Source organism: Pelobates fuscus, chromosome 5, assembly GCF_036172605.1.
Source record: "Pelobates fuscus isolate aPelFus1 chromosome 5, aPelFus1.pri, whole genome shotgun sequence".
NCBI classification, from domain to species: domain Eukaryota; kingdom Metazoa; phylum Chordata; class Amphibia; order Anura; family Pelobatidae; genus Pelobates; species Pelobates fuscus.
In genome coordinates, this window is record NC_086321.1 from 63,978,200 (window position 1) to 63,991,317 (window position 13,118).

Sequence of the window (13,118 nt, forward strand, 5' to 3'; positions counted from 1 at the left end):
GGTTGTGTAATGAGATCTTTTTAAAACAATTGCCACTGTTATTTTGTTGTAGAAAAGTGCTCTTCCTCTTGGGTTTAAAAATAGATTTATCAGTTTTACCAAGTGCTAATAAACTGCCACACAACCTTTTAACAACCCTTTTTATGCTACCATGCGAACAGGAGTTTTGGGGAGTCTTTTGGGGGAAAAAAGGCTGTCCGTTTGATTTATGTAATTTGAAGCAACACTATAGTGTCAGTAATGCAAACATGTATTCCTGACGCTATAGTGCCTGTGTGGCTGTTTAAGTCTTGCCGTGGCTGGTCCTACACCCATGGCAGAGATGATTAAAATTGATGATCTCAGCCAATCCAATGCTTTCCATAGGAAAGCATTGGCAGCCTATTGCGCATGCGCAGCAAACAGCCGCAGTGCAAAAATTCTTCATTCATGACAGGCTCATGAATTAGCCCTGCATAGGCCGCATTGACAGTAGCCTGCTTCGGATTAATGGTGATGTGTATGTGTGCCAGAAATATTTCATATTTTTGTATCTGAAGAATGAAAGTCCTCAATAGTAAAGTCGAGTAGATGTTTGTAAAATGGCTTGCCTCCTTAGCATCACTATGAGAGGTGATTTGCTCATTTGATAAATCAAGAATGTAGGCTTGTGTAGATGAATTGTATGAGCAATTATTTCAATTTGAATGTGGATTTTTACTGATGAATGCTTTTTGAATGTTCTCTTTTTATTAAGTTAAGTAGTAGATTAGTACAAAAAAAACCATTCAGTGAACATTAAATGACATCTGTGCGTAGCTGTGTGACAAGCTTAGGAATAATTTCATATAATGAATAAACCCAAAGCACACCAAGAATAGTTGCATATAGAAAATATTTTATTCATATAATGAAACCGTCAAACCATGCAAACAAAGTGCAAATATACAGTGCAGGCATGCTGTGGAACATATATGTAACCACATGAACCTCAATATAAAGTGCTCATAATAAAAACCCATATTTTAATGTAACCACAGGCATACTGACCTAGAGCAGGGGATAATAAGTACTCGACCTTTCGGCACCCGTATTAGTGCTACAATAGTAAGCCCTAGTTGAGAACAAGTGTGGGGAAGATCAAGAGAGTTAATTAAACCAAACTCCCAGCACCAGCCACTCAGGGTGGTTCCGAATTCTGTATGTAGCTTCTGACATCATCACGTCCACGCGACAACTCACGTCACTGAGCGTACGTGACGTCACAGCTTTCGCCTTCCGACACGATAGTTAAAACAAGTGTCCAGAAATCTTTCTGAAAGAAAAGGGAGTAGACTGGACTGCAGCAGCTGGGGCTGCACAACGTAAACACCCACTAAATCGGCTCTAACGCCATTACGTCCGCGCAATGTTTACATTATCACGCGTATGTGACATCACCACGCTCACAGTCCGACACTGCGGGCTGCACTGGGGGAATAATTTAAACCTTCCCATTTGGTCTGAAAAAAAGGGACTATCTTTGTGCACCAAAACCGCATCCAGGTCCTTAAAGTGTACTTCTAATTAAAACTTATATAGTAAACACATTGTACATTGTTGCAGGATATATCGGCACTATGTAATAAGAATACATAATGTTGCTGGGAAATCTAATTCTTACAGATTTGCTCTGGAAAGGCACATGCTTTTACCATGGGAATCTGTCATTCTACCCATTGTCTTACATTAAAAATCCAAGCAATTAATCATTTACAATTCTACGAGGAGTATACAGAATAAAAAGAGTATATCAAATGTACAATTTGATTTAAAACCTGTAGAGCGTACATTTCCCATTTTTTTTAGTAGAATATGTATTTTCCATTGATCATAATATTCTACCAGTGCAATATACAACCCCTCTTACATTTACAAAGTAAATGCTCATCATTTTAAGAGTAATGTGCTTTCTTCTTGCAGATAAACATTGAAGCAGCACAGCATTCTAACAAAAGAATATACATATTCTGCTTGTGCATTGTGCATTGAGAAACTGCATTCTATTTTCCTGTGGACATTGAACAAAGCTCAACATTCTAACAGGATAATGTACATTCTCTTTAGACATTACATTGAGAAAGCACAAGGAACAATAACCTTTTAATGTGCTTTCGCCTCATAGACACAATAGGGTTACATTGAGCAAGCACAAGATTCAGCATAATTTCTAAGCCATTGACTTTCATTGCATTCAGCAAAATGAATATCAAATGCTTGCCAAAAAATACAGTGATCATTTGCTTAAGAAATTCAGTAAACATTTGTTTATTTTGGCAATTGTTATAAGATAATTCACCCAGTGTTAATAAAAAGGATGTTAGGGTTATATTTGGTGCAGCAGAAAACTACACCTTTTATTCACCTATTAAAGGACCACTGTAGGCACCCAGACCACTTCAGCTCAATGAAGTGGTCTGGGTGCCAGGTCCATCTAGGGTTAACCCTGCCTGCTGTAAACATAGCAGTTTCAGAGAAACTGCTATGTTTACATATTGGTTGATCAAGCCTCTAGTGGTCCATTGACAGCCGCTAGAGGCGCTTCCGCGCTGTGAAAATCACAGTGAGAAGACGCCAGCGTCCATAGGAAAGCATTGAGAATGCTTTCCTATGGACTGACTGAATGCGCGCGCATGCACATTCAGCCGATGACGACTGAAGGAGGAGGAGAGTCCCCAGTGCCGAGGGAGCCCCGCGCTGGAGAAAGGTAAGATTTTAGCCCCTTCCTCCCTCTTCAGCCCGGCTTTAAAGGGAAACTATAGTCACCAGAAAAAACTACGGCGTTTAATCTCCCATTAACTATTGGTGCTGTATGTGTCTGTATTAATCACTGGGCAGATTAGAGAAATGTACACATTTGATGCAAAATGTTTGTAAAAGCGTGTGTGGCCTTCATAGGTATGTCAACGATACGTATGCTGGGCTTTATAGCATTTATAGCCAGTATGTTGCTGTTTCCTCCATGTTTTCCATATCACTTGTAATGGGCTTTCCTATATTCTGTATAAGTCAAATGCTGCAGGTAGTAAATCATATGATACATCAGGCAAGGAATCCTGCCTCATATAAATTCTACATACTGCAGGGTAGCTTTTTCAGGTGCTGCTAATCAACTTGCTGAATTTATGTGTTTAGAATATGACAACTGTAACGATTCTCGGGTTATGCAACCTTGCTATTATTTGTGTCTATACAAGCTTTTGTATTACTTTCATACTTGTGTTCCTTTGTATGTACTGTCTCTCAAATGCTAAATTCAGTAAAAAGAGATTGACAAAAAGAAAATGACGATTGTGGAATTCTCTGCCCAAAGAAGTGGCTTTATCAGAGTCCGTACAGATGTTTAAACTGCAACTAGATGCATACTTGCAAAAACAGAATATTCAAGGATATAATCTTTCAACTGTAGGGTAATAGCTTCTTGATCCAAGGATTAATCTGACTGCCATTCTGGGGTCAAGAGGGAATTTTTTCCCTAGTTTGGGTGTTTTTGCCTTCTTTTGAATCAACAGCAAACAAATGGGAGAAAGGCTGAACTTGATGGACACGTGTCTCTTTTCAGCCTATGTAACTACCCACATTCTAAAACTGCACAAGTTTGAATCCCATCATACACACAGTGCAGTTTCAGTGCTTTGGAACTAACACCTTGCATTTTAATCTGTCTGTCTGTCTGTCTGTCTAATGCATAAACAAGACAAGCCCCGTTCTTACCTGTTTTAGCTATTGAAAACAAAACAAAATATCCTTGGATTTTTATTTTCATTGTATTTTTTTTATATACAAAATATACTTGTTTAAATAAATATAGAATCTATTTTTGAGGAATTTGTCTAGCAAAATGTATATCAAAATTGTTGGGAATTTCAGTTACCCTGGTCATATTTGAATGGCTGGTGTGGGTAAAATAAATAAGGAATTAAATTTGTGAGCAGACTAAACTTAGCCAGAATCCTCCATAATTACATATATCATAGCTAGCCTTGACAATGTGTTTATTTTCATATTCATTCACAAAGCATCTTGTTACATGATAGTTTCATACACAGCGGGCTACTTAACCTGATTCGTATTGATCTCGATTGCTCTCAGTTATGCATACTTAATTCAGAGAGGTAATCAAATTGATTTCTAAAGCCTACTAGCAGAGATCATAACAGCATTGGAATCCGCATGGCTTCTTTATCTATATTATACGAGTCAAACATCCTTCTAGGAACAATCTCTATAAATGGACATCTTAATTATCATCACACATGACTTCAGGAAATATTATTTTTGCTAATCAACATCTATGTTTTTCCCATTTTTATTTTCAGTAAAAAAATTAAGTATGCATTAAATTTCCTCTGTTACTTAACATTAATGAAAAAAGTGTTTTACAGGAACAAACATTTAAAAAATATAACTTTTAATGAATTTGAAGAAAACTAGCACTAATATATAATCTGAAAAATAAGGAAATAACTCTAATTTTCTTTAATAATTGCCAGATGAACAGTTTGAATATGTTTATTTCTAACCATACACGTTTCTGAATATTGTGTTTTGTATGTACGAGTGATTTGGGAGAATGTTGTCACTATTTTAACTAATTTTATGAAGTTGATGCTCAGAAAAATACTATTATAACTTTGGCCACAAATAGTCCAGGATTCAAAGATTATTTTCAGTCTCGAGCTTGGGCATGTGGGTTTGCCAGTGACAGAAGCGTATTGGTGGAATTACTGACAATTAGTGAGTATGCTGAATTAGGACACAAATTTCCAACTACTTACCTGCACAGAACACTCGGAAGTATATGACGCTTTTTTCAGAGCTCTCTTTTGACAACAAGTGAATTCAGAGCTGCATTTTTGGAGAGTTTGCTCTGGTGTCTGTCCCAGAAAAGTGGGATACTAGAATAAAATCCTGGGACAGTTGTACTTAGGAGACTATCATATCAGATCTTGTTCAATAGAGGAATTATTACTATTATCTTATCTGATTGGAATGGATTACCGGACAAATTAGCTTTACTAATGTTATAAATCCAGCTCTGCAACTTATGTCAACATTTATTGCAATAGATTTATAACGCACCATCAGAACTCTAAATATTCAACTAATCTCCACACTTTAGAGCAGGGATAGGCAACCTTTGGCACTCCAGATGTTTTGGACTACATCCCCCATAATGCTCTTACAGCCATGATGCTGGCAACGCATCAAGGGAGATGTAGTCCACAACATCTGGGGTGCCGAAGGTTGCCTATCCCTGCTCTAGAGTCTAGCCAATGTACATCTTATTTGCTGTTTGACTATGGTACACTAGATGTTTATGTCTATCACATTCATTTTAACAGTAGTGTTAAAGTATAGAATACAAGGCCAAATTTAGAATTTTAGCCCAAAAGAAAAATAGGATTTGAAGTGAAATGGCAAACATTAGAAACTTACTTTTTCTAAAATTAAAATTGTTACTTTATAAAAATGTTGTAATGACAGATCTATGTCAATATCAGTCCAAGATGTTTGTTCGCTAAACTCTGAATTGTAGTAAATTGAACTGGGAGTGTCAAAAATGTCTGATGTGGAACCAGCTATAGTCACATCTATTTTAGCCTAGGTTCAGTCATTCAGACGTCAGTTTGCTACAAATTGAGGTTTTGTTAATAAACTTATTAAACCCCTCTCTCTAGTTTTGCATTATAATGCAACATAATTTGGGAATAATTGATTAATAGCAGATAATATTAAACAGAATAATTAAATAAACATAAAATAAGCATAGAATGTGACGGCAGATAAGAACCATTCGGCCCATCTAGTCTGCTCAATTTTCTAAATACTTTCATTAGTCCCTGGCCTTATCTTATAGTGAGGATAGCCTTATGCCTATCCCACGCATGCTTAAACTCCTTTACTGTGTTAACCTCTACCACTTCAGCTGGAAGGCTATTCCATGCATCCACTACCCTCTCAGTAAAGTAATACTTCCTGATATTATTTTTAAACCTTTGCCCCTCTTGTTGTGGTAGTTTTTCTTCTTTTAAATATAGTCTCCTCCTTTACTGTGTTGATTCCCTTTATGTATTTAAATGTTTCTATCATATCCCCCCTATCTCGTCTTTCCTCCAAGCTATACATGTTAAGATCCTTTAACCTTTCCTTGTAAGTTTTATCCTGCAATCCATGAACCAGTTTAGTAGCCCTTCTCTGAACTCTCTCTAAAGTATTAATATCTTTCTGGAGATACAGTCTCCAGTAATGCGTACAATACTCCAAGTGAGGTCTCATCAGTGTTCTGGTGAGAACACGTACTAGCTTGCAACCATCAAGGAGTTTCCTCTCTTTTAGTTGACCATATTATCAGTTTATTATTATTATTTATTTATTTATTTTAAAAAAAATCTTTCTAAGTAAGTAATTCTCCTAGAAGATTGTTTAAAGAGGCATGCTGGTTGATGTGATCACTACCGTGGTGATAGCTAACATCGGTACTGCAGATGTTTGTGAGCATAATGGAGTCCACAAATCTCTGCAGTGCCAAGATTAGCAATCACCGCTCTAGTGCCTCCGATATGTTATAATCTAAACATTAACTGAAAGTGTTTATCTATTTGTAATATTTATTTATTTTTCTAAAATCTGCTAATAAGAACATAATTTTGCACATATTTAATTTTATTTTGTTTACTGATGATTTTGATTTATGCCATCCGCACACATTTAAAATATAAAAAGTGTGTGTATGCATTTGTGTATGTCTGAGTGTATATGAACATAATGGAGTGGGCTGCACTCACAGTTTGATTAGATTATGTCTCGGTGCTAAACTGTAAGAAGTTTATTAACCCCTTAAGGACACATGACATGTGTGACATGTCATGATTCCCTTTTATTCCAGAAGTTTGGTCCTTAAGGGGTTAAAGAGTAATCCAAAATAACTTTTTTTTTTTTTTATATAAAACACGGTTAAAACGGCAGTAGTCCTTTCGATCTTTGGACCTTTATCAAGACTTTCTGATGAAGGTCCCAGGATTGGCCAAATATACAAACTTAAGATGAACACTGTAAACATTTGTTATGTTAAAGATAGGATAGAAAAGCATGTTAAATATTAAGGAAAATGGGAAGCCATGCATTTTTTAATTATATTTTTTTTCTTTTCATATTTACACTTGATGTTACTACGCAGCTCCTGAATTCGCCGGTATCTTGCAGTCCTGTAAGTGTTTAATCTTATAATATCAGGCTATTCAACTGGGATATGGGGACTCACTAGTATTTCTCTTGACATTTCATTCAAACTGCTTTCCATTAGAATACCTATCCATCTACATGTCCATATATATATAATCAAAACCACACATTGTATTTTTTATTTACTGTACTTTTGTTCATCTTCTGTGATATTAAACATATTGAGAAATGTGACTCCTCTTGAAATAGTAGACATTACTTAAATCCATTCAACTACATGCAAACTGTTATAATGTAAGAACATATTTTTAATTTGTGCTAGAATGTGATGTCGTGTTTGATATGTAGTGTGTTTGTTTGTCTAACTAGCTGCGTATTCATTGTAGTTACTTAGTGATAAGAATCATTTCTAACAGTTTATTCCTAAAAGTGGTGGAAAAAAGCCAAACAGAGTTGGCTTGGAGAATTTTTCTAAATAGACTATTTCGGCCTAAATTTTCCAATTCACCTTCATTCACTTTGAATTGCCACCAATTCTTTAGTGAATGATACTGTAATTCTGTCATCAGAAAGAATACATTGATATTGTATTAAGTCTTGAGCTATCGATGCCATTATTACCAATCTGAACAAAGCTCATTTCATATATCTCATCAGGATCAAAGGTTGAGTTTAAAAGTGTAAAAAAAAAAAAAAAAAAAAATCTCAAATATAAAGAATTAAAAAAGGGGGTATTCTAAGCACCATGACCACTCAGTGATTTGAAGTGGTCGTGGTGCTCAGCGTTTGCATGTGCAGTTTTTCACCAAGAAACACTACACAGACAGTGATATTACATTTCTCATTGACATCTAGGAAAGAAGATAGTTCCAGGCTGCTAGTGTGAATTCTGTCCATAAACGGCATCTGTTGTCTGGACACATAGCATGCTGGTGACAAACTTCTATGTGCGGAACAGTCGCCAATCCCCTGTTTTTGGGAAGGGAGGGGAGAGGTACAGTAAGGGACAGGGAAGGGGAGAGGAACACTAAATATTCTTGAAAACAAACAAATCGGACTGGCATGTATATTTTTTGCATTTACCACTTAATAAAAAAAAGAAAATTAAATAAATTAAGTAAACTGTAGATTTGTGTAGAAATTGTTTCTTTTTTCAAAACGGTAAATGTACAGAATATCGGTATCGGTTTATCGGCTCTCAGCCTAAAAGTCAAAAAAAATATAAATATCGGGCGATCCCTAGATAGGAGCCATTTGCTTTCTAGGTAGACCTCATGTGTGAATTTATACAGTCATATTATCTCAAGTAGAAAAGATATGTGTCAATAATTCTATAATTCATAGGATTATTGATGTTACTTTCTCGTTTTATACTTTTTCCCCCCTAAAATTACTTAAGATAATTATTTCTATATATATTTTTTTTTTTTATCATATTCAATTCAGAGCCAAATTGTTGCATTATGGCTAAAATAATTGATGTGACCAAATCCGATATTTTACCCAGCTCTGGTAATTTAGCATGCATTTATCAAATTGGTTCTCAGGTTGCCAAATCTTATTATTTAATTAATTAATTTGACTATTTGTCTCAAGGAGACTGGACTTTCCATCATTATATCATGTGTGGCTCTGTTAGAAGACTCCCTATGTCAATGGGGATAAAGAGACAGGAATACACATCACTGCTTTCCAGATTATTAGATATCTCTGACACCACTGCATTATTGTATTTGTTTTTAATTGTTTTCACAGTCTATACCTATTGCAGGATTTTTTTTTTTAGCTCTTTTCTTTTCAAATTAAAAGTAGACTGCCACTCAGACAACTTTGAGATAACATTCTGAGCAGTAAAGGTGCTAGTTGGTATATGTATATAAACTCAAATGAAAAATGTAATCTGATAATCTGATGATACATTTTTTTCTATAATGTGTTGTATCCAGGAATCCCGGCTGTAAAATATATGAAATGAAAATTCAGACATGCCGCAAATTAATTACTTGGTTAAAAAAACCCTGTAGGCACCCAGCCTACATCATCTCAACAAAGTGGTCTAGGTGCCATGTGCTCCCTGTATTAACTCTGCAGCTGAAAACATTATCATTCTGCAGGAACAGCAATTTTTACTGCTTTTCATTTATTTTTTTGTGTAGGATTAACCTGCCTCCAGTGACTGTCATACTGACATGTTTGCGTTCCTTTAAATGTAGTGATTTGTAATATAGTTTGGTTAAATAGTGTGCTCTTTTTTTATTAGTTTGGCTAAATGTACTTATATCTTGTAGTATGGTTGCAGTTTTACATCTTTTTAGTTGGGGAAAAAACATGTACAGCATTGCTCTGTGATACACTGAGAGCTCCAACAGCAGTGGCGTGCTTTACTGCATTGAGTGCATGCAGCCCGTGTTAATATACTGAGGTCACTATTTCAGAGGGCTCTGTGTGCTTTTATGAATCGGCATCTACGAAGTGGCATTATTTCTTATTGTCCTGCAGATTTGTCACATTGTTGGTTACTTTTAAATTATTTAAAGCAGATCTGTCAATTTCGGGAGTCTTTGCATATTTATTTTTTTATTATTATTATTATTATGTTATTATTTATATAGCGCCAACAAATTCTGCAGCGCTGTACAATGGGTGGACGAACAAACATGTAGTTGTAACCAGACAAGTTGGACACACAGGAACAGAGGGGTTGAGGGCCCTGCTCAATGAGCTTACATGCTAGAGGGAGTGGGATAAAATGACACAAAAGGTAAGGATAGTTTTAGACTAATTGCTCAAAGACCCCCGAAAAGGACAATGGGGAAGTGAGATTTACTTACCTTCAGCTGTCTCTCTCAGCCATTTCCATGCCGCAGGTCTGTTCGGGTTCAGGCACTTCCACTGCCAAGAGCCACGTCAGCGCTGTACTCTCACACATGCACAAGAATACAACACTGAGGTCTATGGAAGAACCTGTGAGACCACAGGTCCCTCCTTAGACTAAGCCTGGATCCCACAGGAGCACCTCCTTTTGTCAACTTTAGTCAACCTAAGGCTTTACCATAAGACAAAGTAGTCTCTACTTTTTCTTATATCATCTTTGGATTGAGTTGAAATTTCAGTGCAGAATATCTTTATGAAATACTGAAAAGTGACGAATCCGCTTTAATACAGTACACTTATTTCTTATTGTCATGGTTTTTTGGTGTTGTGTGTCGCCATTTATGAGGGACAGTCTCTATTTTTAGCTCCAATGCCTCTGTCTGTTTATTTTATTTTTTTGAAGCTCTGCATTTTTGGTGTGTCTGCGTGTGTAACAGAGCTTCACAGCAATAATACTCACAGTAATGTGTCTTTAAACTACAATAAACATGTTTAGAAATATGTCTGTGTAAATGATACATTTTTTTTGGTTCTAAATTACGTTTTAGTTGCGTAAATTATTATTAGTAAGTCACCTAAAATTTCTCAGAACGGCCCTGCCTCTGATCACACCCACACACACTTCATTAACATATTGAGAGGTATGAATAATGCATACTTTTTTTACTGATTGATATTCGGTTTTAGATATTCTATTTTCATCATTCCTCCCCTGCCTAATATATAAATATACAAAGGATACAATAATTTAAGAATGATTTTATGTTGCTATGCAACACACCTGTCCTTGTCATGTTGTCACATGATTATAGACTACAAATAATTAGCCCCTATGAACATATTTGGCATGATTAAAAAAGTATTTGTATTATTCATGCATTAAAAGATAATATTCCTAGTTCTAGTATGAATTTTAAAAGTAAATAATGTGCATCTGATTTATTTGTGAATGGTGATGATGATCTATATGAATCTTCAGTTGTGAGAAGACAGCTCTTAAAGGGATACTGTAGTGCCAGGAATACAATGCTGTATTCCTGGCACTACCGCCCCTAACAGCCACTGAGAACAGACTTTCTTTGGAACTGCAGTGTTTTACATTACAGCCTTAAGTACAAAAGGGACCGTGCATCCAGACCACTGCAATTAGCTAAAGTGGTCTGGGTGCCTAAATTGCCCCTTTAAAGAAGAAATGTTGTAGATCCATGAGATATATCCCGCTGACAGAGCTGGTAGAGACTAATGCAACGGACAATGTCAGAAAAGCTTGCTTTTAACTGTTGTCACAATCTTTCTTTTTGTTGAAGGGACATTATGGGCACCAAAACCACCACATACAAATTGGTCATATAGCTTTTTCTTGAAGGCTGAGCAGTGTAAATGCTTTGTTTTCTAAGAAAATGCATTGTTTACATTGCTGCTTAAAGCCACCCTTTTTGGCTGTCACTCAGACAGCTACTAAAGGGGCTTATTTTGTTCAATCCTGCAAAGATTACAGGACTGATGTTCACCAAGCATGGGGAAGCTGAATGTTCCCATAGAGAGGCATTGACTCAATGCATCTCTATGAGGAGATGCTGACTGGCGCTGTGGATTTACACTATCCACCCAGTGCTCCATCTAGGAACGCATAGGATTGGCTGGGATTATATGGGTTGGTGACCTTAGCTGGGGAGTGGGGTAACCACTTAAAGACCAGTGCAATAGGGGACTAAAAGCAAATTAAAAGCTTTTTTAATGCACACAGGGTTCTTCAATATTCTAAATAGTTTTCAGAACACAATGTTTGTATTTCTGATGCTATATTGTTCCTTTAAATACTCAAAAAAAGATAAAGTGCACTTATATACCGTAGTGCAAACTTGTCCCTTTATAAGGTGTGTGCCATCTTAAAAGCACACAGTTTTGGTTCTATTTTACTTGATTCCTATATTTTATTTCACGTCATTTTATTTTATATTAGTTATATGCCTGATACCCTCAACCAGTATTGGCATCTTCTATACACATAGTTTGTTTTGTACAATTATCTTTTGAAAGGGTGCAAGTCAGGGTAATTCTCCCATACTGAGCAATAGGATTGGCTGTAATATCCCAGCCACTTCCTGATTTAAGAGAGAAGTATAGAACAGTGGCTGGGGAGCTGTTCCAAAACTGTAATAATAAAGTATTTATCATTATGATTTCACTTTATTTTAAATCAATGTCTAGCTGATATATTCCAAATAATGAATGTTAATACCCACGCAGGTCTTATAATAGTTACTAAGTACAGTGTTCCACCTGTTGAATGTCTTTTATTTCTGCAATGTTATTAATGATTCAGGAGGTGGCCCCTAATTCTGGTTATACATTTTACAATTCCTTTTATGTTTTTAGCATAACTCCTTTCTTTATACTCTGTATTATGACTGTGTTAACAGAGTTATACATTATTAATGGTTGCTTTCTCTCTCTCTCTCTCTCTCTCTCTTTTTTTTTTTTTTGCCAAAGCTTGTAAACGCAAGGAACAAGAACCTAACAAAGACAGAAACAACAGTCAGAAGAAATCCCGCCTAGTTTTCACTGACCTCCAACGTAGAACGCTATTTGCCATCTTCAAAGAGAACAAGCGCCCATCCAAAGAAATGCAGATTACCATCTCCCAGCAATTGGGCTTGGAAATCACCACTGTCAGTAACTTCTTCATGAATGCCAGGAGGCGAAGCCTGGAGAAGTGGCAGGACGATTTAAGTACGGGGGGAAGCTCCTCAAACTCCAGCACTTGTACCAAAGCATGAGGGCAAACAAAGGCTTCTAAGTGGGGCACAACTCAACTGTAACCAAAAAAAAAGGAAAGAAAGGATATATATAAATATATATATATATTTTTTTAGCGGGGCTATTCACTGGTGATACTTTTCTTTGTTTTGTTATACATTATATTCACCTGGGTTGATGCTCAGAGATGCCTCTACAAAACTGGTGCCACATTGGCCTTTTTCCACCCTGATGGCAAGACCAACTTTCGCATCAACAGAATGGCCAAATTTCAATTTCAG

The 13,118-nt window shown here is 36.2% G+C and overlaps 1 protein-coding gene across 2 annotated transcripts in view; it reads left to right on the forward strand.

Annotated features, from left to right (window-relative positions):
* Positions 1 to 12,904, forward strand: part of ONECUT2 (one cut homeobox 2) — a 43,636-nt gene extending 30,732 nt beyond the window's left edge. Inside the window, exons 2-3 of one of the 2 annotated variants that reach the window (XM_063456826.1) lie at positions 7,199 to 7,228; positions 12,571 to 12,904. In XM_063456826.1, coding sequence (XP_063312896.1) covers positions 7,199 to 7,228; positions 12,571 to 12,857 — 317 coding nt within the window. In that variant the 3' untranslated portion in view covers positions 12,858 to 12,904. The remainder of the gene's footprint in view (positions 1 to 7,198; positions 7,229 to 12,570) is intronic. The other variant, XM_063456825.1, reaches the window with a different exon arrangement.
* The last annotated feature ends 214 nt before the right edge of the window (positions 12,905 to 13,118 follow it).